At 46.0% G+C, this 27906-nt stretch overlaps 1 protein-coding gene across 50 annotated transcripts in view; it reads right to left on the reverse strand.

Moving 5' to 3' along the window:
- Positions 1–27906, reverse strand: part of LRRFIP2 (LRR binding FLII interacting protein 2) — a 138374-nt gene that overhangs the window by 35209 nt on the left and 75259 nt on the right. For 13 of the 50 annotated variants that reach the window (XR_011388280.2, XR_011388279.2, XM_070072975.2 and 10 more), the window contains 8 exons: positions 27347–27394; positions 26873–26929; positions 25551–25685; positions 23126–23194; positions 16967–17056; positions 11156–11200; positions 8986–9102; positions 5325–5396 (listed from right to left, as the gene is read on the reverse strand). Coding sequence is in view for 47 of the 50 variants with exons in the window: in XM_070072975.2 (XP_069929076.1) it covers positions 5325–5396; positions 8986–9102; positions 11156–11200; positions 16967–17056; positions 23126–23194; positions 25551–25685; positions 26873–26929; positions 27347–27394 (633 nt within the window). In the remaining 3 variants the exon portion in view is untranslated. The remainder of the gene's footprint in view (positions 1–5324; positions 5397–8985; positions 9103–11155; positions 11201–16966; positions 17057–23125; positions 23195–25550; positions 25686–26872; positions 26930–27346; positions 27395–27906) is intronic. The other 37 variants (XR_016232942.1, XM_089331315.1, XM_089331318.1 and 34 more) reach the window with 8 other exon arrangements.

Below are 27906 nucleotides of genomic sequence, written 5' to 3' on the forward strand. Positions count from 1 at the left end.
TTTTTGTCTTTTTGTAATGGACCTGGGAAAACAGCCAGAGACAGCCTAAGCACTTGAGCCCCTTGGCATTAGCTCTTGACTGCACCAGCCCCAACTGCTGCAGCCATTTGAAGAGTATACCAGCAGATGGAGGGAGGGAGGGAGGGAGGGAGGGAGGGAGGAAGAGAGGGAGGGAGGGAGGAGGAGAGGGAGGGAGGGAGGGAGGAAGAGAGGGAGGGAGGAAGGGAGGGAGGAAGGGAGGGAGGGAGGGAGGAAGGGAGGGAGGAAGGAAGGGAGGGAGGGAGGGAGGGAGGAAGAGAGGGAGGGAGGAAGGGAGGGAGGGAGGGAGGAAGGGAGGGAGGGAGGGAGGGAGGGAGAAAGAGAGGGAGGAAGGAAGGGAGGGAGGAAGGGAGGGAGGAAGAGAGAGAGGGAGGGAGGAAGGGAGGGAGGGAGGGAGGGAGGGAGGAAGAGAGGGAGGGAGGGAGGGAGGGAGGAAGAGAGGGAGGGAGGGAGGGAGGAAGGAAGAGAGGGAGGGAGGAAGGGAGGGAGGGAGGGAGGGAGGGAGGAAGAGAGAGAGGGAGGGAGGGAGGGAGGAAGGAAGAGAGGGAGGGAGGAAGGGAGGGAGGAAGAGAGGGAGGGAGGGAGGGAGGAAGGGAGGGAGGAAGGGAGGGAGGGAGGGAGGGAGGAAGGGAGGGAGGAAGAGAGGGAGGGAGGGAGGGAGGAAGGAAGAGAGGGAGGGAGGAAGGGAGGGAGGAAGAGAGGGAGGGAGGAAGGGAGGGAGGGAGGAAGGGAGGGAGGGAGGGAGGAAGAGAGGGAGGAAGGAAGGGAGGGAGGAAGAGAGGGAGGGAGGGAGGGAGGGAGGGAGGAAGAGAGGGAGGGAGGGAGGGAGGGAGGGAGGGAGGGAGGGAGAAAGAGAGGGAGGAAGGAAGGGAGGGAGGAAGAGAGGGAGGGAGGGAGGGAGAAAGGAAAGAGAGAAGGGAAAGGGAGAAGGGAAAGGGAGAAGGGAAAGAAAAGAAGGGAGGGAGGGAGCGAGTAAGGGGGAGAGAGAGAGAGAGAGAGAGAGGAGTTAACAGCGAGAGAGGGAGAGACAGAGAGGAGAGAGATCTTCCATCTGCAGCTTCACTCCCCTTATGGCTGCACTGCCAACCAGGACTGGGCCACACCGAAGCCAGGAGCCAGGAGCTTCTTCCATGCCTCCCATGTGGGTACAATGGTCCAACCACTTGGGCCATCCTCCACTGCTTTCCCAGGCACACTTGGCAGTAGGCTGGATCGGAAGTGCTCAACCCCTATGGGATGTGGCTCAACTAGCTACACCACAGTGCCACGCCACCCCCCACCCCCCAGCCCCGGGCTGCTTTGTTTTTAATCCAAAGGCCACATCTTGAAGACTCGGTCTCCAGGATGATGCTACTGGTAGGGGTGGGTTCTTTGGGCGGTGGAGGTAGGGCCTCACGGGCAGTCTTTGAGTCACTGAGGGCGTGCTCTCAGAAGGCAGTCCTCCTGAGTCCTTGTGAGAAGGCTGTTACAAAAGTCAGTTTGGAGGCCAGAGCTGTGGCATAGCGGGTTAAGATGGCATCCCATATTGGGCACCACTTCAAGTACCAGCTGCTCCACTTCCAGTCCAGCTCCCTGCTCATGTGCTTGGGAAAGCAGCAGAAGATGGCCAAGTACTTGGGCCCCTGCACCCATGTATGAGACTGGGAAAAGCTACTGGCTCCTGGCTTCAGCTTGGGCCAGCCCCAGCTGTTGTGGCCATTTGGGGAGTGAACCAGCCGACAGAAGGTCAGTGTCTGTCTGTCTCTCTCTCTCTCTCTCTTCCTCTCTCTAAGTCAGCCTTTCAAATAAATAAAAACAAACAAAAAAAATGGCTGAGTTTGGGCACATTCACTCACTGCTTTCTGGCTGCAGATGGAACCATCCCTCCAACACATATTCCTACCATTGCTGTCTGCCATGCTCACCAGAGGCCAAACCAACTGAACCTTCAAAATCATGATCTGAATAAATCTTCCTCTTATAAAGCTAGTTGCCTCAAGTATTTTCAGTAAAGGAAAACTAATATAGTATATTATCTTTTTAAGTTTCACATCTATTCTTTTGTAATCTTCAAAGAATACAATAAATAATAGATTCAAAATTAAGAAAAATTTGGTTTTTTTATTTATTTTTTTTTTTAATTTTTTTATTTTTTGACAGGCAGAGTGGACAGTGAGAGAGAGAGACAGAGAGAAAGGTCTTCCTTTTGCCATTGGTTCACCCTCCAATGGCCGCCGCAGCCGGCGCGCTGCGGCCGGCGCACCGCACTGATCCGATGGCAGGAGCCAGGAGCCAGGTGCTTCTCCTGGTCTCCCATGGGGTGCAGGGCCCAAGCACCTGGGCCATCCTCCACTGCACTCCCTGGCCACAGCAGAGAGCTGGCCTGGAAGAGGGGCAACCGGGACAGAATCCGGTGCCCCGACCGGGACTAGAACCCGGTGTGCCGGCACCGCTAGGCAGAGGATTAGCCTAGTGAGCCGCGGCGCTGGCCAAGAAAAATTTGTTTTAAATAAAATTAAGGGGTGGGCATTTGACGGAGTGGCTAAGAGGCCCACGCCCCACATTAGAGTGCATGGTCCAGGCTCTACTTCCGATTCCAGCTTCCTGCTATTGCATAACCTGGAAGGCAGCAAGTGATGGTCCAAGTACTTGGGACCGACCCTCCATCCACATGGGAAACCCAGGTTAAATTCCAGGCTCCAGGTTTTGGCCTGGCCTAACCATGGTGTTGCAATTATCTGGGAAGTGAACCAGCAGTGGAAGATTTTCTTCCTTGCTCATTCATTCACTCATTCTTTCTCTCTCTCCCTCCTTCCTTATCTCCCACTTTCATTTAAATAGATATTAAGACTTTTTTAAAGAGCAATAAGAATGCCTCTAAGTTGCTTGTTTACTTTCCTAACTGTTACACATAAAATTTTATTTTTTATGGTTTGTTTGAAAGGCAGAGTGACAGAAAAAGAGGAGAAAACAGAGAAATATCTTCCATTGCTGATTTACTCTCCAGATGCCCACAACAGCCAGGGCTGGGTCAGGGCCAAGCCAGGAGCCAAGAGCTCCCTCCAGGTTTCCCATGTGGGAGGCAGGGACACAAATACATCATTTGCTGCCTCTAAAGCACATTAGCAGGAAGCTGGATCAGAAATGGAGGCAGGATTCGATCCCAGGCACTCTGATACAGGAGGCAGGTGTCCCAAGCAGCAGCTTAAGCTGCTATGCCACAATGTCCAGCCCACATGAGACTTTAAGATATTTATTTAATACAGTGGATATATTTGTTCGATCCAAGATTTGTCTAAAAGTCTTAGAAAGTCCTGAAAGAGGCCGGCGTCATGGCTCACTTGGCTGGTCCTCCGCCTGCAGCGCCAGCATCCCATATGGGCGCCAGGTTCCTAGTCCTGGCTGCTCCTCTTCCAGTTCAGCTCTATGCTGTGGCCCAGGAAGGCAGTGGAGGATGGCCCAAGTGCTTGGGCACCTGTGCCCGCATGGGACGCCAGGAGGGGACGCCTGGCTCCTGGCTTCAGATCGGTGCAGCGTGCCAGCCATGGCGGCCATTTTGGGGGGTGAACCAAAGGAAAGGAAGACCTTTCTCTCTGTCTCTCTCTCTCACTGTCCACTCTGCCTGTCAAAAAAAAAAAAAAAAAAAAAAGTCCTAAAAGAGAGATTACACCCTGAAGATTAGAGCCATTTGACTAGGTGAGAACATCAGCGACCTCTGTGATGCTCCTGATGAGTACTGACACCTCTGTGATGCTCCTGATGAGTACTGACACCTCTGTGATGCTCCTGATGAGTATTGATACCTCTGTGATGCTCCTGATGAGTACTGACACCTCTGTGATGCTCCTGATGAGTACTGACACCTCTGTGATGCTCCTGATGAGTATTGATACCTCTGTGATGCTCCTGATGAGTACTGACACCTCTGTGATGCTCCTGATGAGTACTGACACCTCTGTGATGCTTCTGATGAGTACTGACACCTCTGTGATGCTCCTGATGAGTACTGACGACCTCTGTGATGCTCCTGATGAGTACTGACACCTCTGTGATGCTCCTGATGAGTACTGACGACCTCTGTGATGCTCCTGATGAGTACTGACGACCTCTGTGATGCTCCTGATGAGTACTGACACCTCTGTGATGCTCCTGATGAGTACTGATACCTCTGTGATGCTCCTGATGAGTACTGACACCTCTGTGATGCTCCTGATGAGTACTGACGGCCTCTGTGATGCTCCTGATGAGTACTGATGACCTCTGTGATGCTCCTGATGAGTACTGACACCTCTGTGATGCTCCTGATGAGTACTGACACCCCAAGCCATGTACCAGAGTGTGTGATCAGCACTGCCTGTAGCCTCCCATCTTTTGGGTCCCCAAGTCTTAACCTTGAATCCCCATGGACCAGCTCACTTCAGGGAGGCTTTCAGTGGCAGCCGAGCTATGTTAGATCATGTGGGGGTGGGGGTGTCCACGAATGCTGTCCATGAGGGCGACGCTTACTCCTCTGGGCGCATCCTGAGCCGCCTTTCTGAATGCCTGCTTTGCTTTCCAGAGGGCTACTGTACATTTCTATTTCAAATCAGAACACATTTTGGTTCCTTCATAAGATCAGGCTTGAACTTCATAATGAAACATGAATTAAAAAATAACTAATATCATTTAGAACCCAAAATGTCTGATTCACACATTTATATTGAAAACTGGTAGCTATCCTTGCTGAGAACAGATAAAAGCCTACTTACATTTATCTCCAAATTCCTTGAGGCACTAGGTATGTAATATCTTTTTGATGTATAGGCAAAAACAAACTCAACAAAAGAAAACCTGTGCCTCATGCCTTCATGCTCTTTCCTCCCGGGAGGATGTCTGTAGTTATGCTTTCTTAGTTGCTTCTCTCTCACATTTTTAATACTGAATTTGGCGACAAAAAAAAAGGTGATACAATACTTTTTCAATTAGCTGAGAAGAATATAAAAATATTCTTAGAATATTTGTAAGTATTTGCCAATTTGATTTAACTGGCAATTTCATTTTGTATAGCAAAGACACAAGGAACATGACTTACAAGTTTTTAAACCTGTATGGCATAATATCTTCACTGAATATTCCCGAAACTCAACATTGAAACATTAGCAGAGATTTAAAGTTCGCCTTTCCTATGCATTGCAGGTTAAGCACATGCATGAGAGACAGACACTGTTAGTAAAGCTGTGTGCAAGGGGTTAACAGAACTTGTGAACCACCATAACCAACACTGCTGCACACAGAGCAGGCTGGGGCCACAAAGGAGACCTTGATACCTTCAGTTCTTTAAGCCCTTGCATGTATCTCCCCTCTACATCCTGTATCTGGTCCTTAAGGTCATAGAGATCCTGCAGGACATAGGAATGAACCATTGCATAAAACCGTGCACAAACATATCTTAAGTCTCAAAGGATTCAGATGAAACGTGACTTACTTTTGAATAATCCAAACTAAAAGCAGAGAAATCAAAGGGTAAAAAACATTAACTCCCACTGCCCACCACTGAAGATGCAAACAAGTCAGCAGACAATGGGACTGGGAAGGTCTAGAGTACTCAGTCCAGCATCAAATACTCTTATCGTTACATTCTGTCAAAAACCACATTAGCACATGGGGGCAGGGCTGTATATGTTTTAAAAAATACAAGTTACATGAATTGCAGTATTTTTAACATTCAATTTTTAAAATTCTATGTCACTTAATTTTTAGCATAATGTTCCACCCAGAACTAATAAAAGATATAGTAAATTAATTATAAGCAGCAAACTATTGACTTTTAAAAATATAATAAATGGATATTTACAAAGTCATCTCAGGGACTTGATTACTGACTATAATCAATGTGGGAGACAGGAAGAGAAGTGAAACACAAACATTTTAAACATAATGTCAAATGAGATATTCTATCCTGAGGACACCATTTAAATGATGAGAAAAGTCACTGCTTCAAATGTTACCATAATCCTTTTAAGAAAAATGAAGTGGGTCAAATTTTAAATGGCAGATACTGCTCCCCACATACTTGACCGTGTGTTGTCTATTCTGGAACCTTGTTTAAAGAAAGAAATAATTGCCACAGGGCCCTAAATATAATTCTGTAGTTGCAGGCAGTATCAATTATTAATAAGGTCATTTACAGACATTTCTGATACTATGCTTTCCCTGTCCCCTCCGTTCAGGGGAACAGGTTTGTTCCCTGTCTTCTACTCATTGAAACGTTCAAGAGATATTTACCAAGGACCTACTAAGGAAACAAGGGTTAGGGCACAAAAACTTCAATTTCTTCAAGGAAGTCATTCTTTTAAGGAAAGAAAACAACGGACAAGCAGTGTGACAAGAGGAAGCTAAGTCTGAGGGTGGAAGACCTTGTCTGAGGGTTCATGTGTCCCCTAGAACGCAGCACGTACAGGCACACGTTTATTTTACGCGACCCTGCACGCCCAGCGCTTATGCCCGGCGCACAGCAAGAGCTCAGTGAAGCCATCGTCGTGCCGCCTGGACCAGCTCTCCTCTTCTAATCCAATCTCCCCCTCCTCCGCTAACTCTCAGTTACAATCTTTCCTGGTCTCCACCGCCCCTACTTCCTCCTCTGCTGTGTCAGCGGGAGGGGACTCCAGTGGAGGGAAGCCCACGGTCAGAGCTCTGCACTCTCAAACAGGCTGGCACTGCCGGCTATTCTCCGTCCTTCCTCACCCTTCAGCTCGCGCTACACTGGCTCCATCCACCCAAGGCAAACAAGTATCAACCCCACCTTTAAAAGCAAGCAAAAATCTCAGCCATCTTCTACCTGTCGCCCCGCCTCTCAAATTCACGTCACAGAAAGTTTCTCCACTCTCTCGTCTGAGAGTTCAACTAAAGGCAGTTCTCATGGCTTCCGATACACCCTCCAAGCTGTGATCAAAGCTATCCTCAGGAACGCCAGTCAGAGTGTCACTCCCTACTCAATATTCCACGGCTGGCCGGCGCCGCGGCTCACTAGGCTAATCCTCCCCCTTGCGGCGCTGGCACACCGGGTTCTAGTCCTGGTCGGGCGCCGGATTCTGTCCCGGTTGCTCCTCTTCCAGGCCAGCTCTCTGCTGTGGCCAGGGAGTGCAGTGGAGGATGGCCCAGGTGCTTGGGCCCTGCACCCCATGGGAGACCAGGAGAAGCACCTGGCTCCTGGCTTTGGATCAGCGCGGTGCGCCGGCCGCAACGCGCCAGCTGTGGCAGCCATTGGAGGGTGAACCAACAGCAAAGGAAGACCTTTCTCTCTGTCTCTCTCTCTCACTGTCCACGCTGCCTGTAAAAAAAAAAAAAAAATTCCACAGCTGGGGTAGCATTTGGCACAGCTGTTAAGATGCCACTCAGCAGAGGTGAGAACCAGTGCTCAGCGGCAGGGACTGGGCACGGACCTTTAGAAACCAGCTCCCTGCACACTGCCTTCCAGGGACACTTTCTCCCGGGACCTGGTACAGAGGTTTTTTTGGGTTGAGAGGAGCTTTTTTTCTTGCCTTCCTCCTATAAAAATGAAATTTTCAGTTCATTTCTGAAAAATAAATTGGCCAATAAACTCAAAAAAAAAAAAAAAAAAAAAAGATGCCACTTAGGACAGCCACAGCCCACTTGGGGATGCCTGGGCTCCACTCCTGGCTCTACTTCTGATTCATGCTAATACATGCCCTGGGAGGCAGCAGGTGGATGGATCAAATACTTGGGTCCTTGTAACCCACGTGGGAAACCCAAACTGAGTTAGGGGGCTCTTGCTTCAGTCTAGCTCCGTCATGGTTGTTGTAGGTATTTGGGAAATGAACCAGCAGATGGAAGACCTGTCTCATCTTCTAATAAAAAGGGTACTTGGGATAGAAACTCAACTAATGTGTCAGATAAGCTTTTTCTGCCTTTCTAATTAAATAAAGGTAATAAATAAAAATCACTCTCTCACAGTTGTCAGTGTAAAACTTATTTTCAGGCTAGCATACAAGATGTGCTGTGATGTGGACCCGTGACCTCTCCAGTCTGTCTCTCCTGCCTCCCCCAGCTCTGCTGCTGAGGGAACTTCTGGTTGTCTGGAGGTTCGCTCTCTGAGGAGGGCTTTTCCTGCGACTTCTTCGCCCAGTTAATTTGTTAGTCTGCCTTCACACCTTAGCTCAGAGCTGTCTTCTCTGAAACCCTTTCTCTTGGTCCAGCTGAGATGCAGCTCCCTAACTCCCCTAACAGTCCCAGCACGGTCACAGTGGCCCCCACCGGCTTCACTGGTCCTATCAGTGTAGCTCCCTACCACAGTCCCCTCCTGAGAGCCAGATGTGTCTGGTACCTAACCTCTAGGGTCTAATGCTCAGTGTGGAATGAATGAATGCAGCTTCTCCCACCACCCCACCCCCATTCCTCACAAACAGCAGGTTCAGCAAATAGATATTCAAATACAGTTTTAAAATTCTCCTCTTCCAAATAGGTTAATACAGATGGAGACGCAACTAGTGAGTCAAATGAACTTTTAATTATCTCAGGTTTCTGTTATTAAAATATTACTACACTTTCATCACAATGAAAAACAGACATAACTGTATTTTAGCAGGCAAATACCATTGTGGCTTAAAAGACTAAAGGATTCCCACAGTCTGGTTCTTTGGCCAGATGTATATTTTCCACTTGAAATACAGCCAATTATTTCTGAGAGAATCACTTCTACGAGTACTACAAAGTTCTCTGACATTTGTAAATTTATAGAAGTCATTCCACGCTCACCCTACTGCAGGAAAGGAAACAGAAAAAGAATGATCTCCTCCCTCCCGGACTCTGACACACCACAGTCACATTTTTGAACTGGATTAATGATTCTTTTTTTTAAAGAACTAACACGCTTCCTTTCTACAAAGTCTCATTAAATGTGAAAAGTTCCAGGATGACTGCAAAGCAGTCAGATTGTTTGTGAAAAGCAAACCAAACCCTGTGACTTACGCGTAATTCACTTAATGAGGTGTCTGGGTCTATTAAGCTGCTGGTGTCCCCGCTTCCTCGTCGGGACGAGTTTCCACTCAGAGGGGTTGTTGCTGAGGCAGAATTTCGAGAGGAAGGCTGGAGAGAGCACACAGAGCACGTCTCAGTCTTGTTCCCAATATGCTGGCTGTGGGAACTGACACTGGGCAGGATGGCGGGGCACACGCAGCTTCAGGAGACATACTGCTTCAGGCTTGTGGTGCAGCAGGTGAAGCCGCCAGCTGCGACGCCAGAATTCCAAATAAGCATGGGTTTGTGACGTGGCAGCTCCTTTTTTATTTTTATTTTTTTAAGATTCATTTATTTGTTTGAAAGGCAGAATTACAGAAAGGCAGAGGCAGAGGCAAAGAGAGACACAGAGAGAGAAGGATCTTCCGAAATCCAGTGATTCATTCCCCAAATGACCACAACAGCTGGAGCTGGGCCGATCCAAAGCCAGGAGCCAGGAGCTTGCCCCAGACTCCCACATGGGTGCAGGGGCCCAAGGACTTGGGCCATCTTCCACTGCTTTCCCAGGCCACAGCAGAGAGCGGGATCAGAAGTAGAATAGCCAGGTCTAGAATTGATGTCCATATGGGATGCTGGCTCTGCAGGTGGCGGCTTTACTTTCTATGCCACAGCGCCGGACCCAGCAGCTCCACTTCTGATCCAGCACCCTACTAACGGCCTGGGAAAGCAGCAGAAGATGGCCCAAGCACCTGGACCCCTGCCATCCATGTGGAAGACTCAGACACAGTTCCCGGCTCCTGGCTCTGGCCTGGCCCAGCTCCAGCCATTGTAGCATTTGGAGAGTGAACCAGAGGATGGAAAACCTCTGTCTTTCCCACTCTCTATGTCATCCTGCATTTCAAATAAATAAATCATTTTTAAAAATTAAAATAAAGTGGAAGAGATGGGCAATTTTGATTGGCTATGGCAGAGGAGGTATCCAGGGATGGGCCAAGGCATACCAAGCATAACTTTGTTAACTCAAATGCTGTATCAGAATCTAGAAATCATAGCAACCAAAAAGGAAATCATTTTTCTGGGAGTTGTTTATATAATCTTTTCTAAGTTTATCTTTGTTATATTATTAAAAATACTGGATGAGCACAGCAGATTAAATTTATTTAAAGCAGTTGTAAGACCTTAGAACTGGTATGCACTTTCCCTATTCTTAAAATTGCTTCTTCAGAAGCTCTTCTTTTTTTCACACTGTGTTTGATAAGGATGGACTTTCTACTGAGGCTGCAAGTAACAACACTGTGCACCACTACGCATGTAGACGGCTTTTCCTAAGATTAATGTAAATGTGAAATTACGCTACTGATTAGTAAGCAGCATAGGTCTGTGCTGTCCAATTTACTAGCAATTAGCCATCTGTGGCTACTTAACATTTGCAATGTAATTAGTCCAAATTGAGACTGAAATGTAAAATACATGTACCAGATTTTGAAGGCTTATTGTGGAAAAAATTAAATATATCTTAATTTTTATATTGATTATATGCTGAAATGTCCTGGATAGTTGGGCTAAAAAAAGTATACTGCTTAATTTTATTCCATTATTTTTTTTAAATGTGGCTACCAGAATATGTAAATTTACAAACATTCACATTTGTGACTTAAATTTATAACTCTAGTGGACAGACCTGATCCATCTTTTCAGGCACAACATAAAATTAATGTTGATAAATCGTTTTATAACTGGCTTTCTAAAAACAGTTTCAGAAGAAAGTTAGAGACTTTAACACAAAGCAACTCCAACAAAGGTGCTCTTTTTCTCAAGAAATAACTTATCTGTAAAGCCTAAAAAGAACCCCCAGAGTGTGTCACCACCGTTCCTGAAGACACTCCCACTGTCAGCAGTCAACGGCTTCTTCTCAGGACCAAGCTATGAGGAATGAAAATCAAAGGAGCAGCCAAAAGCTTAAGAGGTGACATTTCATGAAATAGAATGCAGTGTCTCTTCCCTTCCCAGGGCTTCACATGATTTAACTTCAGAGGAATTTTGAGGGGTCAAGGACAGGAAATAATTGAAGGGAGGAAGAGTAGCTCCATCAATCCAATTGTAAAATAATGAACAAACCAGCACAGAAAGTAAATTTAATTGGCCCTGAGAATTTAATTCCCTTAGGAATCTATTTACTTACCCTTGTGTAGTTTTCAGCATACTGTTTGTCAGATTTTTCATCCAACTAGAAAAGAACAGAGATTTTTATCAGGAAAGATGCTTAGCATGTTGACTATTTTAGGGGAAAAAAAAGAAGTGATCCTATGTGATCCTCTCCAAGTTCAACGATGTTTGGAAGCTAAAAGTAAACATACTAAAACTGAAATAAAAGATAAGACACAGAAGACAAAAATGTCAAGAACTTCCAGTCTTATCCTAAGAAAGATATGGAATAAGCAAGCTGTGTTTACTCAAAAATTTGGAACTTTTAGACAAATTTTCATTTCACAGTATTTAACACACATTAAAGAAGACTATATATAAACTCAAGTTTCAGCATTGTAAATGTTAATAAAAAAGCTGGTATATATATCAAAAGAATGAGTCTGATAAAACCAAATGCCAAAATTTCTAAACATTATGAGAGCATAGGGCACAGGGCACATGGATAAGACTAGTATATTTAGCCAGAAAAGTTCAGACTGGACCAAAGCATTTATATATATACCATGAGACATATGTGTTATTTTTGTCACATAATTAAAGATTTTGTTTTTGAGTAATATATGCACACATAACCAAGAAAATTAAAACAGCAAGAACTGAGTGTAAGAAATAGACCTCTTTCCAAACCATGCCATAAACTGACCTCCAATCTCCAAAGGCAACCAACCACCAAGTCTCAAAAAATTCTAACAATAGTGTCCCACATACATTACCCATATCTTAATTTCCCCCTTACCATGATTCATTTTGGGGAAGAACTTAATTTTTCGTTATAGCATTTATCAGTTCCTGAACTATGATATTCACTCACTCATTAACTGTCTGATCTCTATAATGTCAGCTGTGTTTTTGTATGTTCTATTCTGTAATCCCAGTACCAACAATAGCACCTAACATACAAAGGATTCACAATTCACTGGATGAATGAATAGTTAAATTATGCCCTATCCACACTTACAGATTTATTTCAGTTATTCTAACAGTTTCTTAGTAACCTACAGTCTCAGCAAACTGTAAGAGTTAACTTATCTTCTGCTGATAGGTATTATGGTTGTTTCAGTGTTTCAAGAAGGTCTAGTTCAAAACTGTAACTAAAAAAAAAATTCAGAGGTGAAGATTTTGCTAAAAATTGAACTACTAAATGCTTGGGCTGGATCTAAACCTCAACTTTGTGAATCTTAACTGAAGCAGCATGCCTCTTACCTGCAGGTACTATCCACATTAGCACCAGGGGAAAAAGTCAAGTGGAGGCTGAACTAAGAGAAAACACAGCCAGACCTCACCCAGACTTCAACTTTCTAGACCAACCTTCCTAGTCCAATCTATGAAGAGATTTTAGAAGTCTCCTAGCTTACTTACTAAAACATATAATGTCATTTACTTCTGGTTCTACTCAGATCGCTTCACCTTACCTCCCTCACATATGAAAGCTTCTCATTTCATTTTAATACCCACATTCATGTTTGTAAACACCCTGCATTATAATAAGTAGTACATATCAGTTATATATAAATACCACTTTTAGACATTTAACTTTTTGCTGCTTCTTGCTGTACTAGTAAACTTCACGGCATAGTAGTTAATGTGTATTCTTCAAGAAGAAATAAATATTACATCTGAATAAAGTACCTTATTTTCCTCAGAGTATTTTCCAACTCTTTTCTGTTAAGGAGTTCAAGAGAAAAGTAAGCAACATTCAAAACTAAAGCATCCTTTTAAGTCTATCTAAAATCCTTCCTCATATGCACTGCTCACAAAAATAACCCCCACCCCACTCAATGTTTAATAGGCTATCACCTTAGAATAATCTCACATTTCCGAGGTCGCATCACTGAACTAGTCCATCGCAACGTTGATTCTAAACGCTTCCACTGTCTTCTGACAGATTCCAACTGTCGCAATCTAAACTGACCATGCGCCAAACCTCAGGGACTGTTAAGCCAGCAAACAATGCCAAGAGTAGCCATGCGCAGTATGATCACTCCAGCTGCAGTGACTTGGCCAGAGACTCCTCAGTCCTCACGGCTGAGACCCAGGCGGTACCGTGTGCTGCCTTCCACAAAGACAGAAGGCTAGCTGAGAAAGTCCCAGGAATCCAAGGGTCTACAAAGCTGCACTGCACCAGGGAGTTACTGTTCATGCTGATGTCAAAGGGAACAAAACCTAATCATGTTTATCTTAGCATTTTAGAGTATAAAACAGTAGTCTACAAAAGTATTTATGGTATACTTTGTTCAGTGTTTGTCCAATTGGATCCTAATCCCTTATTAACTTGTAATTTATATATATTGACTGGACAGTGCTATTCAAAAATTCTTTGGAAAAAAAAAAAAAACCAGAAGATCTGATTCCCCAACCACAGAAGAGAAGATAGCAATTTTAACCATTTCCTAAAATGAAATTCTGAGGATTCCATTCAGAAACAGGATTAATTATTAACAAACAGAAACATTTAAGTTCACACATCTATATTCTTTTCCTTTATTTTAGCTTGATCTGCAGACCACAATGAGAAAAGAGGATAGAACCAACCATAAATATTGCTGAGTCATCCAGAATCTGGAGCTGGCATCCTTTTTCAGCACCTCCTAGCTCAAAGTCACAAACTATCAGCCTGCAAACATTTATTTACTCTACAATGGAGTAGTCAAAAAGTGTCTGGAAATTCTGAATTTATTATCAACATTTTAAAATTGCCAGTGCCATGGCTCACTTGGCTAATCTTCTGCCTGTTGCACCGGCACCCCAGGTTCTAGTCCTGGTCGGAGTGCCGGATTCTGTCCCGGTTGCTCCTCTTCCAGTCCAGCTCTCTGCTGTGGCCCGGGAGTGCAGTGGAGGATGGCCCAAGTGCTTGGGCCCTGCACCCCATGGGAGACCAGGAGAAGCACCTGGCTCCTGGCTTCAGATTGGTGCAGCGTGCTGGCCGTAGCAGCCATTTGGGGGTTGAACCAATGGAAAAAGGAAGACCTTTCTCTCTCTCTCTCTCTCACTGTCTAACTCTGCCTGTCAAAAAAAAAAAAAAAAAAAGTAAATAAAAAAAAATTTTTTTAATTAGAGTATTTCACATGAAGACACAAATTTATAGCTATCTTTGAAAAAAAAAAAAAAAAACTGCAACAGGGAGGTAGACCAACATCAGGTCTCCTTTTAACTATAGCGAACCCATCAAGAGAAACTCTACTGGAGCCAGCCTTGGGCCAGTTAAGATGCTGATTCGTGCTGATTAGGATGCCTAGGTTTCCAATGGGAGCACCCAGATATCAGTTTGGCTCCTGCACCCACACGGGAGGCCAGGGTTGACTTCCAGGATCCTGCCTGGGGGTTGTGGGAACTGAAAGATGTCTCAGAGAATGTGTGCTCTATCTGCCACTTCTCTCTCTCTCTCTCTCTCTCAAATAAGCAAATAATTGCTTTTTTAAGAAAGGAAACACTATTAGAGAAATTTATTTGCAGGTACCAGCAAATTTTAGGCTTTGCCAAGAGGCATAATTAAGGATGTTGTATAGGTATTTATATAACCATTAAAAAATATAAAAACCAGTGGCTCACAGCTACAAAAAATAACAGGTGTCTAACTGAATTTACACGCCATGGCTCTAGACAATCTTTAGCTTATGTTAAAGAGTTATGTTTAATTAGGAGAGGCAGGGGAGATTTCAAAGACTGTCAATTTTTCACTTCAGCCTAGATACTAAAGTAAATCTCCAGGGAATAAATGTTAAGGAGAACAGTCATTAACTTCAAACACCACAAATTACAGCTTGGCAGAACTCAAGGTTTTAAATAGAACAATTACATACAATAAATTTAACTGAATATACCTATGAGTAAAAGAGAGTTGATGAAGCAAATCAATAAAACGGGCACTATTTCACAGAAGAACCTGGGGGCCAGCCTTATAGCTTCATATGAAGACAATGCTGGATTTGACTGGCAAAATGATCCTGTCATACAGCCAAATTTGAGCACCGATTATCGGGAATACTTAACAGTCACACTGAAAATTACTTTCTAGTGTTACAATAGTTCAGGAGTAACTATTCAAACACAATCAATGAAGTGTTCATTACAAGTATCTACTCATTCCAAAAGCTGACTCACGTCCTTTATGACGCAAAGCTACCTCTCATCCCCCAGCAGGGCTGGACAATCGGGCCTGCACTGCTGCACAGGCAGAACAGCACCAAGGCCAGCACTGATGGGCATGAGTCAAGGACACATCAGCAGGTGGATGCTAGTCTGCTGGGGGGGTTTCTTTATGAAGATGAATGTCTCAAGGTATCTCTACTGGGAAGCACTTCCTTTCAGTCAGTTCTCACTGTGAAACCAGCGGACAGGCACACTTCAAAACAATACCACAACCCAAACACATGAAACCTATTCAGATTTCTCCCAGTTACTACAAATCAGTGACACATACTAACTCATGTATTTTATTATTCATTTTTCAAAGTATACCTATGCAATTGTACTCCACAAAACCAAAAGGGGAAAAAATCTTTTAAAAAATAAATATTTATTTTATTTATCTGAAAGGCAGAGGGAAAAACAGAGAGCGAGGGGAGGGAGGGAAGGAGAGAGGGAGGGAGGAAGGGAGAGGGAGAGAGGGAGAGGGAGAGGGAGAGAGGGAGAGAGGGAGAGGGGGAGAGAGAGAGAGGGAGAGGGAGAGAGGGAGAGAGGGAGAGGGGGAGAGAGAGAGGGAGGGGGGAGAGAGAGAGAGAGAGAGAGAGAGGGAGAGAGAGATGTCTTCTATTTGCTGGTTCACCTCCCAAATGGTTGCAACCACTGAGGCTGGGCCAGGCTGAAGCCAGGAGCCAGGAGCTTCCTACCAGTCTCTGATTTGAGTGCAGGGGCCCAAGCACTTAGGCCATCTTCTGCTGCTTTTCCAGGCCATTAATTAACAGGGAGCTGGATCAGAAGTGGAGTAGTTGGGATTCAAACCAGCGCCCTTAGGGCAGCTTAACCAGCTATGCTACAACACAGACCCAGAAAAAAAATTCTTAAGACCAAATAAGAGGGCCAGCACTGTGGCGTAGCAAGTAAAGCTGCCACCTGCAGTGCCAGAATCCCATATGGGTACCAGTTTGAGTCTCAGCTGCTCCACTTTTGATCCAGCTCCCTACTAATACTCCTGGGAAGGCAGAGGAAGATGGTTCAAGTCAGTCCTTAGGCCCCTGTACCCACTTGAGAGTCCTGGAAGAAGCTCCTGGCGAATCAACCCAGCTTCGTCCATTGCAACCATTTGGGGAGTGAACTAGCGGATAGAAGTTCTCTCTCTGTGTCTGCCTCCCTGTAACTCTGCCTTTCAAATAAATAAACTAATCTTTTAAAAAAAGAAATATCTGAGTATGAATTGGGTGTTAGATAGCATTAGGAAAGTACTTTCTTATTTCATTAGATAGCATAATGGTATACATTTGAAAAATTCTATTAAAGATGTGTATTGAACTATTCATTGAAAATGGTATTATGTGTGGAATTCGCTTTAAAATAATTCAGGAAAAAAGATGGAACAAGGAAGGAAGAGATAAAACAAAATTAGCATAATATTAATAGCTACTGGAGCTATACATGGGATCAATGGTGGAAAATTTCCACTGGAGAAAAAGTGTTTAATGGACATTTTAAAAAAAAGCGTTCCAAAACAAAGCACTGTTTTTTGTTACTTTGTTCAAGTTAAATATTTCTGGGGCAAAAAATTAAGTTTCTAATTGTAAAAGGGCTATAGCATTAGGTGTTAGTCACAAGCCTCAGACAGCACATCCACTCCATGCAGTACACTCACACTGGCCAAATCTGGGATACTGACGTCGTCCGCCTCGGAGACAAGACTTCCCCTGCGATTGGAGCGACTGAAATAATCGGCCGTAGACACCTTTCAGTCAGAAAAAACCAGATGCTTTCAGTTAAGAAGAAACAGAACACTGGCCAATGAAGGAAAGGTTGGTTTTTAATTTTAGAGAGGGTAAAGTATCATGAAATGAAGTGAGGAAACTGATACAATTAACCTACTCCCAAAAAAAAAAAAAAAGGAGAGAGAAAAGAAGTTCTTAGACAAAATCACAGCTCCGCAAAATAACCTCTCTTATTCATCTTACCTACAGTTCCATGCTAGGGAGTCTGAGGGCCTGCAAACTCCCATGTTAATTAAAACATCCACTGGGGGCCGGCACTGTGGTATAGTGGGTAAAGCCACTGCCTGTAGTGCCAGCATCCCATACAGGCACAGGTTTGAGTCCCAGCTGCTCCACTTCCCATCCAGCTCTCTGCTATGGCCTGGGAAAGCAACAGAGGATGGCCCAAGTCCTTGGGCCCCTGCACCCATGTGGGAGACCTGGAAGGAGTCCTGGCTCCTGGCTTTGGGTAAGTTCAGCTATGGCTGCTATGGCCATCTGGGGAGTAAGCCCAAAGTAAGGAAGACCTTTCTGTTTCTGTGTCTCTCTGTCTCTCTCTCTCTGCTTCTACCTCTCTGTAACTCTGCTTTTCAAATAAATCAATAAATCTTAAAAAAAAAGAAAAAAAAAAAAAAAAAAACACGGAACCCTCAAGAGGGGTTTTCCAGATACTATCTATCTAAAGTCTTTACCATATTTCACACAATCTGTTAAGCACATGCACGTGGAACACAGAATTATTGTCTTCTGCCCCATTTCTACATTACCTCCTTTTTTTTTGGGGGGGGGGGCAGAGTTAGACAGAGAGACAGAGAGAAAGGTCTTCCTTTTTCCATTGGTTCACCCTCTAAATGGCCGCTACAGCCAGCGTGCTGCAAGGAGCCAGGTACTTCCTCCTGGTCTCCCATGCGGGTGCAGGACCCAAGCACTTGGGCCATCCTCCACTGCCTTCCCAGGCCACAGCAGAGAGCTGGACTGGAAGAGGAGCAACCGGGACAGAATCCGGCACCCCAACGGGGACTAGAACCCGGGTTGCCAGCACCGCAGGCGGAGGATTAGCCTAGTGAGCCGCGGCACCGGCTATCCTCCTTTTCATATTTCCCCAAGGCACAGCTAAGAAGGAAAGGAACCACACTGGCTCCTGGTTCCCCAAACACATCCAGTTATTTGTACTTGGGGCTTCAGCACGAGTCTGGAAAGCAGCTGGCACCTGACATTTCGGTGGCAGCTCAAAGGTCGCTTCCCCAGAGAAGCCATCTGCGACTCTCCATCCAAAAGGCCACCCCCCCACCCCCAACATCAGTGGGCTTCCAGGTTCCCTCTCCCATCACATGCTCTCTCTCCACCATCCTCTCCATCACCTGCTCTCTCTCTCTCCACCATCCTCTCCATCACCTGCTCTCTCTCTCTCCACCATCCTCTCCATCACCTGCTCTCTCTCTCTCCACCATCCTCTCCATCACCTGCTCTCTCTCTCTCTCTCCACCGTCCTCTCCATCACCTGCTCTCTCTCTCTCTGTCCACCGTCCCTCTCCATCACCTGTTCTCTCTCTCTCTCTCTCCACCGTCCTCTCCATCACCTGCTCTCTCTCTCTCTCTCCACCGTCCTCTCCATCACCTGCTCTCTCTCTCTCTGTCCACCGTCCCTCTCCATCACCTGTTCTCTCTCTCTCTCTCTCCACCGTCCTCTCCATCACCTGCTCTCTCTCTCCACCGTCCTCTCCATCACCTGCTCTCTCTCTCTCCACCGTCCTCTCCATCACCTGTTCTCTCTCTCTCTCTCTCCACCGTCCTCTCCATCACCTGCTCTCTCTCTCTCCACCGTCCTCTCCATCACCTGCTCTCTCTCTCTCTCTCCACCGTCCTCTCCATCACCTGCTCTCTCTCTCTCTCTCCACCGTCCTCTCCATCACCTGTTCTCTCTCTCTCTCTCCACCGTCCTCTCCATCACCTGTTCTCTCTCTCTCCACCATCCTCTCCATCACCTGCTCTCTCTCTCTCCACCGTCCCTCTCCATCACCTGTTCTCTCTCTCTCTCTCCACCGTCCTCTCCATCACCTGCTCTCTCTCTCCACCGTCCTCTCCAACACCTGCTCTCTCTCTCCACCGTCCTCTCCATCACCTGCTCTCTCTCTCTTTCTCCACCATCCTCTCCATCACCTGCTCTCTCTCTCCACCGTCCTCTCCATCACCTGCTCTCTCTCTCTCCACCATCCTCTCCATCACCTGCTCTCTCTCTCTCCACCATCCTCTCCATCACCTGCTCTCTCTCTCTCCACCGTCCTCTCCATCACCTGCTCTCTCTCTCTCTCCACCGTCCTCTCCATCACCTGCTCTCTCTCTCCACCGTCCTCTCCATCACCTGCTCTCTCTCTCTCCACCATCCTCTCCATCACCTGCTCTCTCTCTCCACCGTCCTCTCCATCACCTGCTCTCTCTCTCTCTCTCTCCACCATGCTCTCCATCACCTGCTCTCTCTCTCTCCACCGTCCTCTCCATCACCTGCTCTCTCTCTCTCCACCGTCCTCTCCATCACCTGTTCTCTCTCTCTCTCTCTCCACCATCCTCTCCATCACCTGCTCTCTCTCTCTCCACCGTCCCTCTCCATCACCTGCTCTCTCTCTCTCTCTCCACCGTCCTCTCCATCACCTGCTCTCTCTCTCTCCACCGTCCCTCTCCATCACCTGCTCTCTCTCTCTCCACCGTCCCTCTCCATCACCTGCTCTCTCTCTCTCTCTCCACCATCCTCTCCATCACCTGCTCTCTCTCTCTCTCTCTCCACCATCCTCTCCATCACCTGCTCTCTCTCTCTCCACCGTCCCTCTCCATCACCTGCTCTCTCTCTCTCCACCGTCCTCTCCATCACCTGCTCTCTCTCTCTCTCTCCACCGTCCTCTCCATCACATGCTCTCTCTCTCTCCACCATCCTCTCCATCACCTGCTCTCTCTCTCTCCACCGTCCTCTCCATCACCTGCTCTCTCTCTCTCCACCGTCCCTCTCCATCACCTGCTCTCTCTCTCTCTCTCCACCATCCTCTCCATCACCTGCTCTCTCTCTCTCCACCGTCCCTCTCCATCACCTGTTCTCTCTCTCTCTCTCCACCGTCCTCTCCATCACCTGTTCTCTCTCTCTCCACCGTCCTCTCCATCACCTGTTCTCTCTCTCTCCACCGTCCTCTCCATCACCTGTTCTCTCTCTCTCCACCATCCTCTCCATCACCTGCTCTCTCTCTCTCCACCGTCCTCTCCATCACCTGCTCTCTCTCTCTCTCTCCACCGTCCTCTCCATCACCTGCTCTCTCTCTCTCTCTCCACCGTCCTCTCCATCACCTGTTCTCTCTCTCTCTCTCCACCGTCCTCTCCATCACCTGTTCTCTCTCTCTCCACCATCCTCTCCATCACCTGCTCTCTCTCTCTCCACCGTCCCTCTCCATCACCTGTTCTCTCTCTCTCTCTCCACCGTCCTCTCCATCACCTGCTCTCTCTCTCTCTCCACCATCCTCTCCATCACCTGCTCTCTCTCTCTCCACCGTCCTCTCCATCACCTGCTCTCTCTCTCTCCACCGTCCTCTCCATCACCTGCTCTCTCTCTCTCCACCGTCCTCTCCATCACCTGATCTCTCTCTCTCCACCGTCCTCTCCATCACCTGATCTCTCTCTCTCCACCGTCCCTCTCCATCACCTGTTCTCTCTCTCTCTCTCCACCGTCCTCTCCATCACCTGCTCTCTCTCTCTCTCTCCACCGTCCTCTCCATCACCTGTTCTCTCTCTCTCTCTCCACCGTCCTCTCCATCACCTGTTCTCTCTCTCTCCACCATCCTCTCCATCACCTGCTCTCTCTCTCTCCACCGTCCCTCTCCATCACCTGTTCTCTCTCTCTCTCTCCACCGTCCTCTCCATCACCTGCTCTCTCTCTCTCTCCACCATCCTCTCCATCACCTGCTCTCTCTCTCTCCACCGTCCTCTCCATCACCTGCTCTCTCTCTCTCCACCGTCCTCTCCATCACCTGCTCTCTCTCTCTCCACCGTCCTCTCCATCACCTGATCTCTCTCTCTCCACCGTCCTCTCCATCACCTGATCTCTCTCTCTCCACCGTCCCTCTCCATCACCTGCTCGCTCTCTCCACCGTCCTCTCCATCACCTGCTCTCTCTCTCTCCACCGTCCCTCTCCCATCACCTGCTCTCTCTCTTCACTATCCCAGGGACTTCTTTTATTCTGTTCGTGTACTTACTAGCTTACTTTCTTTCCCTTTCACGGGGATGTAAGGTTCACAAAGTAGAGAATATGATGTCTGGTTTCCTCCATTATTTCTAGCACTCAGCAGGTACCACATTGAATACAACAGGCACCACATCAACAGTCACTGAATAAACAGCTGCACACTCCCTACCCCACTCATCAGCTGACCCATCACCTTGCCTTAAAAATCCTGCACTACAGGAGCAGAATTCAGAAGTCCACACCCAGAGACAAAAGAGGCTCACAAGCAGGACAATGTGCTAAGGGTTAACACAATCGAGTAACAGTATTTCTACTCACAGAAACAATAACACAACTTGGACTTATGCACACTAACATTTATTGAGACCTACATTTCCGTTTTGACAGATGTTTTCCATATAGAAATTCATTTAATCCATATATGCAGCCTACCTACAGAGACAGCCAACATTTCCTCTTTACAAATCAACTGCCACGCACACTGGTGGGCAGAAGCGGACACGAGATCAGGACTTGTTTAGTGCTTCAAGTCCCTGCCCTTTCCACTCTACAGTGTTCCAAGACATTTTCAGGTGTTCTGGCTAATTCTTTCTACTGAAACTATCCATGGGCATTTGTTTGTTAAGGAACCCCACCTGCTTTAAACAGATAAACGGATTTGTAGTAACAAATCTCATAAATATTTGATGTTACATTTAAGAAAACTTCAGTAGTTTCACAATCTTGCACATAACATGACTCACAGGAATGGCCTTCTATTTTTCCTAAAGGAATTACAGCCTCTTAGGGCTCTTTATTCTAGTTGAAGCTGACACAGCATCCTCAACAGTGTAATTTCCAAACCAATTTCTTTTTTTTTTTTTTTTTTTTTTTTTTTTTTTTTTTTTTTTTTTGACAGGCAGAGTGGACAGTGAGAGAGAGAGACAGAGAGAAAGGTCTTCCTTTGCCGTTGGTTCACCCTCCAATGGCCGCCGCGGCCGGCGCGCTGCGGCCGGCGCACCGCGCTGATCCGATGGCAGGAGCCAGAAGCTAGGTGCTTTTCCTGGTCTCCCATGGGGTGCAGGGCCCAAGCACCTGGGCCATCCTCCACTGCACTCCCTGGCCACAGCAGAGGGCTGGCCTGGAAGAGGGGCAACCGGGACAGAATCCGGCGCCCCGACCGGGACTAGAACCCGGTGTGCCGGCGCCGCTAGGCGGAGGATTAGCCTAGTGAGCCGCGGCGCCGGCCTCCAAACCAATTTCTTAAATATTACAAATGTATCACCAGCTCTCTGGGATTTCTCGCTTCAAGAAAGAATAACCTGAAATTATATCATTTGTACTCTAATATGGCTCTATAATTATTACCTAGTCAAAGAATTCAGAGTAGAACTCTTTGTTTTGCCATTAGTACTGTTAAACACACATTTGACACACAGAAAAACATTGGTTAAACTTAAACATACTAGTAAAGAAAGCAATTGACAGCAACATGATTTGTAATCCATAGACACATGTTCTGTGTAGTGTGAAAGCATTCATTTTGCTTAAAAGACTTGTTTGTGGTGAACTGTACACACAAACCCATAATGGACATAAAACCGCAACAAAGACTAAAAACTGAAAAGTTTTCAGCAAGAGATGTGACAAATTATTAATGATAACTTGAACAGCCCACAGAAAGTGTGTATTCTCAAGGACACATTTTATGAGGCAAATTAATCATCTAAATTTTAGGGAAATGCCCATTTTGTAAAATGTGATTTTTCACTTTCTAACAGATTTCATGTGATCACACACTGTTGTTTCAGAACTCATGCTATTTGACTGCATGCAAACCACGCTCACCACACTTTCCCTTCGCCCATGACTGGCACGATCAGAAGAGACGATGCTCACGGCGTCATCATCGGTAAGCTAGATATTAACGTAGATAATAAAAAGACGCGGTTTCACTAAGGTCTTACAGTGATCATACATAACGAAAGGTTTTGAGAAGCACACACAACTCCATATAAGCAGGACAACTGGCAAAATGTACTTTGTACCATTAAATAGAAATGCTATTACAAGGCATGATGAATTGTCAATCAAAACCAAGATATTTCTAGAAAGCACAAACCTTAAAAGCAGACTTAAAAATACAAGGTAAAAGTCAAACTTTATCTAGTATTTCAGTTAAATTGGAGAGGACAAAATGAGCAAAAAAGCTAAAACCAGGTAAGGATTTCATGCTTTCTAAACCTGCAGGCCCTTTAGGGTTCTATCAGGGGTCAGTAAATACACTTAATGTTTTAGTACGGGAGAGAAATATAAAGAATATTTCAAAGTGAAAAAATCTAAGTCGAAGACAGACTCTCTACCAGGAAGAACAGGGATGGGGCGCGTCTGATCTTCCTTTATGCGTCCCTGTGCAGCCAGGGGAGACGCGTCTAACAACACCCCACGGGGGCAGTCTTCTCCCCGCCTCTTCAGCAGAAAACTCCTCTCAGCGTCTGCAGTGCATCCCCATTCTGACATCACTGAGAAACCATTCTGGCATCACTAAGATAGTAAGTCTGAACTCAACTCGCAAAGGAAGCAGGACCAAGACATCCCACAAAAACAAGACTGTACACTTGACTGAAAATACATGCCTTCGACACCAGCATCACAAATGAATACCGGTTTGAGTCACTGCTGCTCTACTTCCAATCCAGCTCCCTGTTAACATGCCTGGGAAACCAGTGAAGATGGCCCAAGTGCTTGGGGCCCTGCCACCCACATAGGAGATCTGGATGGAGTTCCAGGCTCTCAGCTTCTGCCTGGTGCAGACCTGCTCATTTAAGCCATTTGGGGAGTGAACCAGCAGACAGAAGAACATCTCCCTCGCTCTCACACTCTACCTTTCAAATAAATAAATCTGAAATGTAAACATAAATACAAATACACCCACACGTTAGCAAGAACAGGTGTTTAGCCTAGCAGTTGAGACACTGCTGTGGACACCAGCACCCCACACTGGAGTGCCGAGTTCCAAGTCCTGGTTCTGTTCTTGATTGCAGCTTCCTGTGAACACGCACCTGGAGGCAGCAGTGACGGCTCCAGCACCAACGTCCCCGCCACTCCCATGGGGGCCCCTGCACTACCACAGGAGACCCACCTTGAGTTCCTGCCTCCTAGCTTTGGCTGGCTCCGCCCCAAATTGTGGGAATTTGGAGAGTGAACCAGTGGGTGAGAGCTCTCTGTCAATGCCTCTCAAATAAATAGATAAATACAAATTTTTTAAATTTTATTTATTTATTTATTTTTTTAATTTTTTGACAGGCAGAGTGGACAGTGAGAGAGAGAGACAGAGAGAAAGGTCTTCCTTTGCTGTTGGTTCACCCTCCAATGGCCGCCGCGGCCGGCGCACTGCGGCCGGCGCACTGCGGCCGGCGCACTGCAGCCGGCGCACCGTGCTGATCCGATGGTAGGAGCCAGGTAATTATCCTGGTCTCCCATGGGGTGCAGGGCCCAAGCACTTGGGCCATCCTCCACTGCACTCCCAGGCCACAGCAGAGAGCTGGCCTGGAAGAGGAGCAACCGGGACAGAATCCGGCACCCCGACCGGGACTAGAACCCGGTGTGCCGGCGCCGCAAGGCGGAGGATTAGCCTAGTGAGCCACAGCGCCGGCCAATAAATACAAATTTTTAAAAGTAAATTGTAAATTACTAATTGTAATTAGTATATTGTGATTGCAGAGGGTCACCACACTTGGGACATTAAAAATGCTACCAGATCCAAGAACTACCAACTGGAATTTTATTACAGAATGAGTTACAGATAAATTCTCCCTTATGTCAACAAGCTTTTATCTCCTTAAATATCCCTATGTGATTTTCTATTAAATACCAGAGTGGCATTCTTGAGAAGTGCCATTGAGAAATGGTACCAGGTCCAGACTCCTTTAAGGAAGGACATGCGAGGGGCAGAGCTGTGCAGCAGGCAGGCAGCCCAGCTTCGCAAAAGCTACCCTGCAGGCTCCTGGCACGCTTCCTTCCTCGCCACCAGTGTCCCCGAGGAAGGTCCGCTCAGCCAGAAGGGCATGAAAGAAGAGCCCAGAGCAGGCCTTCTCCTGCAAAAGGGTAAAGGAAGCTGAAAAAGGCAGCAGGGAAGGATAAGCCAAGGGAAATCAGGCTGAAGTGGCTAGCCAAAAAACTAAAGATTTGACTGGAAAAAAAAAAAAAAAACCAGAGAAATGAAAAACAAGGAGAGAGGCCAGCACTGTGCCATAATGGGTAAACCAACAACCTGCAGTGCCAGCATCCCATTTGGGTGTCCGTTTGAGTCCCGGCTGCTCCACTTCCGATCCAGCTCTCTGCTATGGCCTGGGAAAGCAGTGGAAGATGGCCCGAGTGCTTGGGCCCCTGCACCCACATGGGGGACCTGGAAGAGGATCCTGACTTCAGAATGGCGTAGCTCCAGCCTTTGCAGCCATTTGATGAGTGAACCACCTGATGGAAGACCTCTCTCTCTCTGACTCTGCCTCTCTGTGACTCTGCCCTTCAAATAAATAAATAAATCTTCAAAAATAAATATATAAAAACAAAGAGAGTCCAGCTTCTGATGAAGCAGAGGAGAAAAGAGCCACATCTGATGAACATCACCTGTCTCCCTGCTTGAACAAGGCAGAGGCATATTTTTATCATCCACTTTGTAAATGTATGTTTTAGTAGCTCCAGAAACAATATTAAAGGGAGAATCCCACCTCGTCCCATTTAAAGGGCAATGTTTTTAAAAGATGAAATCGTTTGCTGGAGAAGGGTGGTAAAAACAGAAAAGAGTGGGTTACTGAACTTTGACTCTCTTAGTTATCAGTTAAACATTTAATAGGTTTATATAACCTATAATACAAAGGATACTATATAGCTGTTTGGAGGCACAGTAGTAGATTCAATGTCTTATACATTTTCAATACTTCTACTCCTATCTTGTTTGGTAAAATCATTCCCTACAAAAAACAAAACAAAACAAAACAAAACAAAACAAAAAAACACTCGTTTCAGTGTTTGCAGGTTACCTTACCCTGTGAGAACTGTGTGTACTGTACAACCTCATTGGTTGTAGTCTTCCAATTTTCCAAATAATTCCATTAATGTGCAATGAAAGAATGAATATTTAAATATGTAGCATATATAATATTAGACTGTCAGATGGTTGGAATTATACTCAACATTTGGAAATGGGGGTGTTTGATAATCTCTCAAGGAAAATATGCCTCCAAATTTGAAGCTGTAAACTCAGTAGATTAACTTTTAAAATGAATCACAGTACATGGCTTCCTAGTTTTTTTGGCAAGTACGTTAAGAATCGTGTACAACTTTAAATGTCTATGTATTGATTCTCAACACCAAGCAAATTCAATTGTGAAAGAAAAAACTGTGTGCTAAATCACATTCATACAGAAGCCATGCATAAGGACAAACTAGTGCTTATGTTTGCATACTGAGAGAACACGCTCATGCATGCAAGAGAGAGTGAAGCACACCTTAACCTCAATATCTGAACTGTGAGTACAAGTTAATGAAACAACCAGAAGTTTCTACAAAGCATGCAGAGACTAGACAGCTCACCGCAGGACTGCTTCGGCCCGAACTTGCTCTTGATGAGTAATAACTGTATTCAGAGGGCTATAAGGTTTCCAAAAGGAAAGGTTTTTACAACGGTCAGCTCCTTTGTCTGCTGAGTCTACATCAGTGACCCTGGAGCTAACTCGCCTACTTCCCAGGATGAAGGTAATGGGTCCTGCCCAGCCTGCGACTCCGCCTCACACCCACCTTCAACATCCACCACCCACGGCAGGAGGCAGAAGAGAGAAAGGGCTGCCCAGAACTCCTGCAGAAGGAACCGCTGAGCAGCCAGAGAATTCTCTGCTAACTCCCCTCACCCTACTCCAGGACGTGCAGCAGGCACTTTCTCATGTGTGAGAGTGCTGACACCACAGCGTATCACGCAATTACGGGTCAGCTTAAATGACCTCTCCTTCCTAAGTAAACTGCACCCAGCCACACCTCCCTGCTCTTCACCACCTCCCTGTTTTCACTTACAGTTCGAGAACCGTAAGAGTTATATAATCCACCATCGTACAATGATGCCTAAAGAACAAAAGAAATACCATTTATCTTTTCAGCATCAAGGTAACTTTGAAAACATCTCAACCTTTTTGCAGTATTCAGTCCCCAAAAAAAAGTTTTGAAGAATGGTATAGTGTCCATTCTCCCAATGTGAAGACTCTGCAGGTGGTAACCCTCATTTATATGTATAACTGGCTGTGTCCGTATCATTACTACAAAAACTACTGATTAATCTTTCACCACCATGTTACGAAACAGGAAAACTAGCATTTGAATTTTTCTCAAAAGAGGAAATAGAGCAGAAAAGGAAACTCATATAGAGCATTTTTCCCACTGTCACAGTAAAACTGAGTTACAAGATCCCAGTGTCCCAGCCCACAACACAACAAACAACAGCTTGAAAGCAACAACTCACAGCTCCTACATTACACAGAACTGTTACTTATGCTTTTCTAGTCAGACCCTAGTATTAACATGGCCAAAGTCATAGCTGTCCCAAAGAAAAACATGGCATCCCTTCCATGGGCAATGGA

The sequence above is a fragment of the Oryctolagus cuniculus genome, chromosome 4, assembly GCF_051225735.1.
Source record: "Oryctolagus cuniculus isolate XC-2025 breed Fujian yellow rabbit chromosome 4, ASM5122573v1, whole genome shotgun sequence".
In the NCBI taxonomy this organism is placed as follows: Eukaryota; Metazoa; Chordata; class Mammalia; order Lagomorpha; family Leporidae; genus Oryctolagus; species Oryctolagus cuniculus.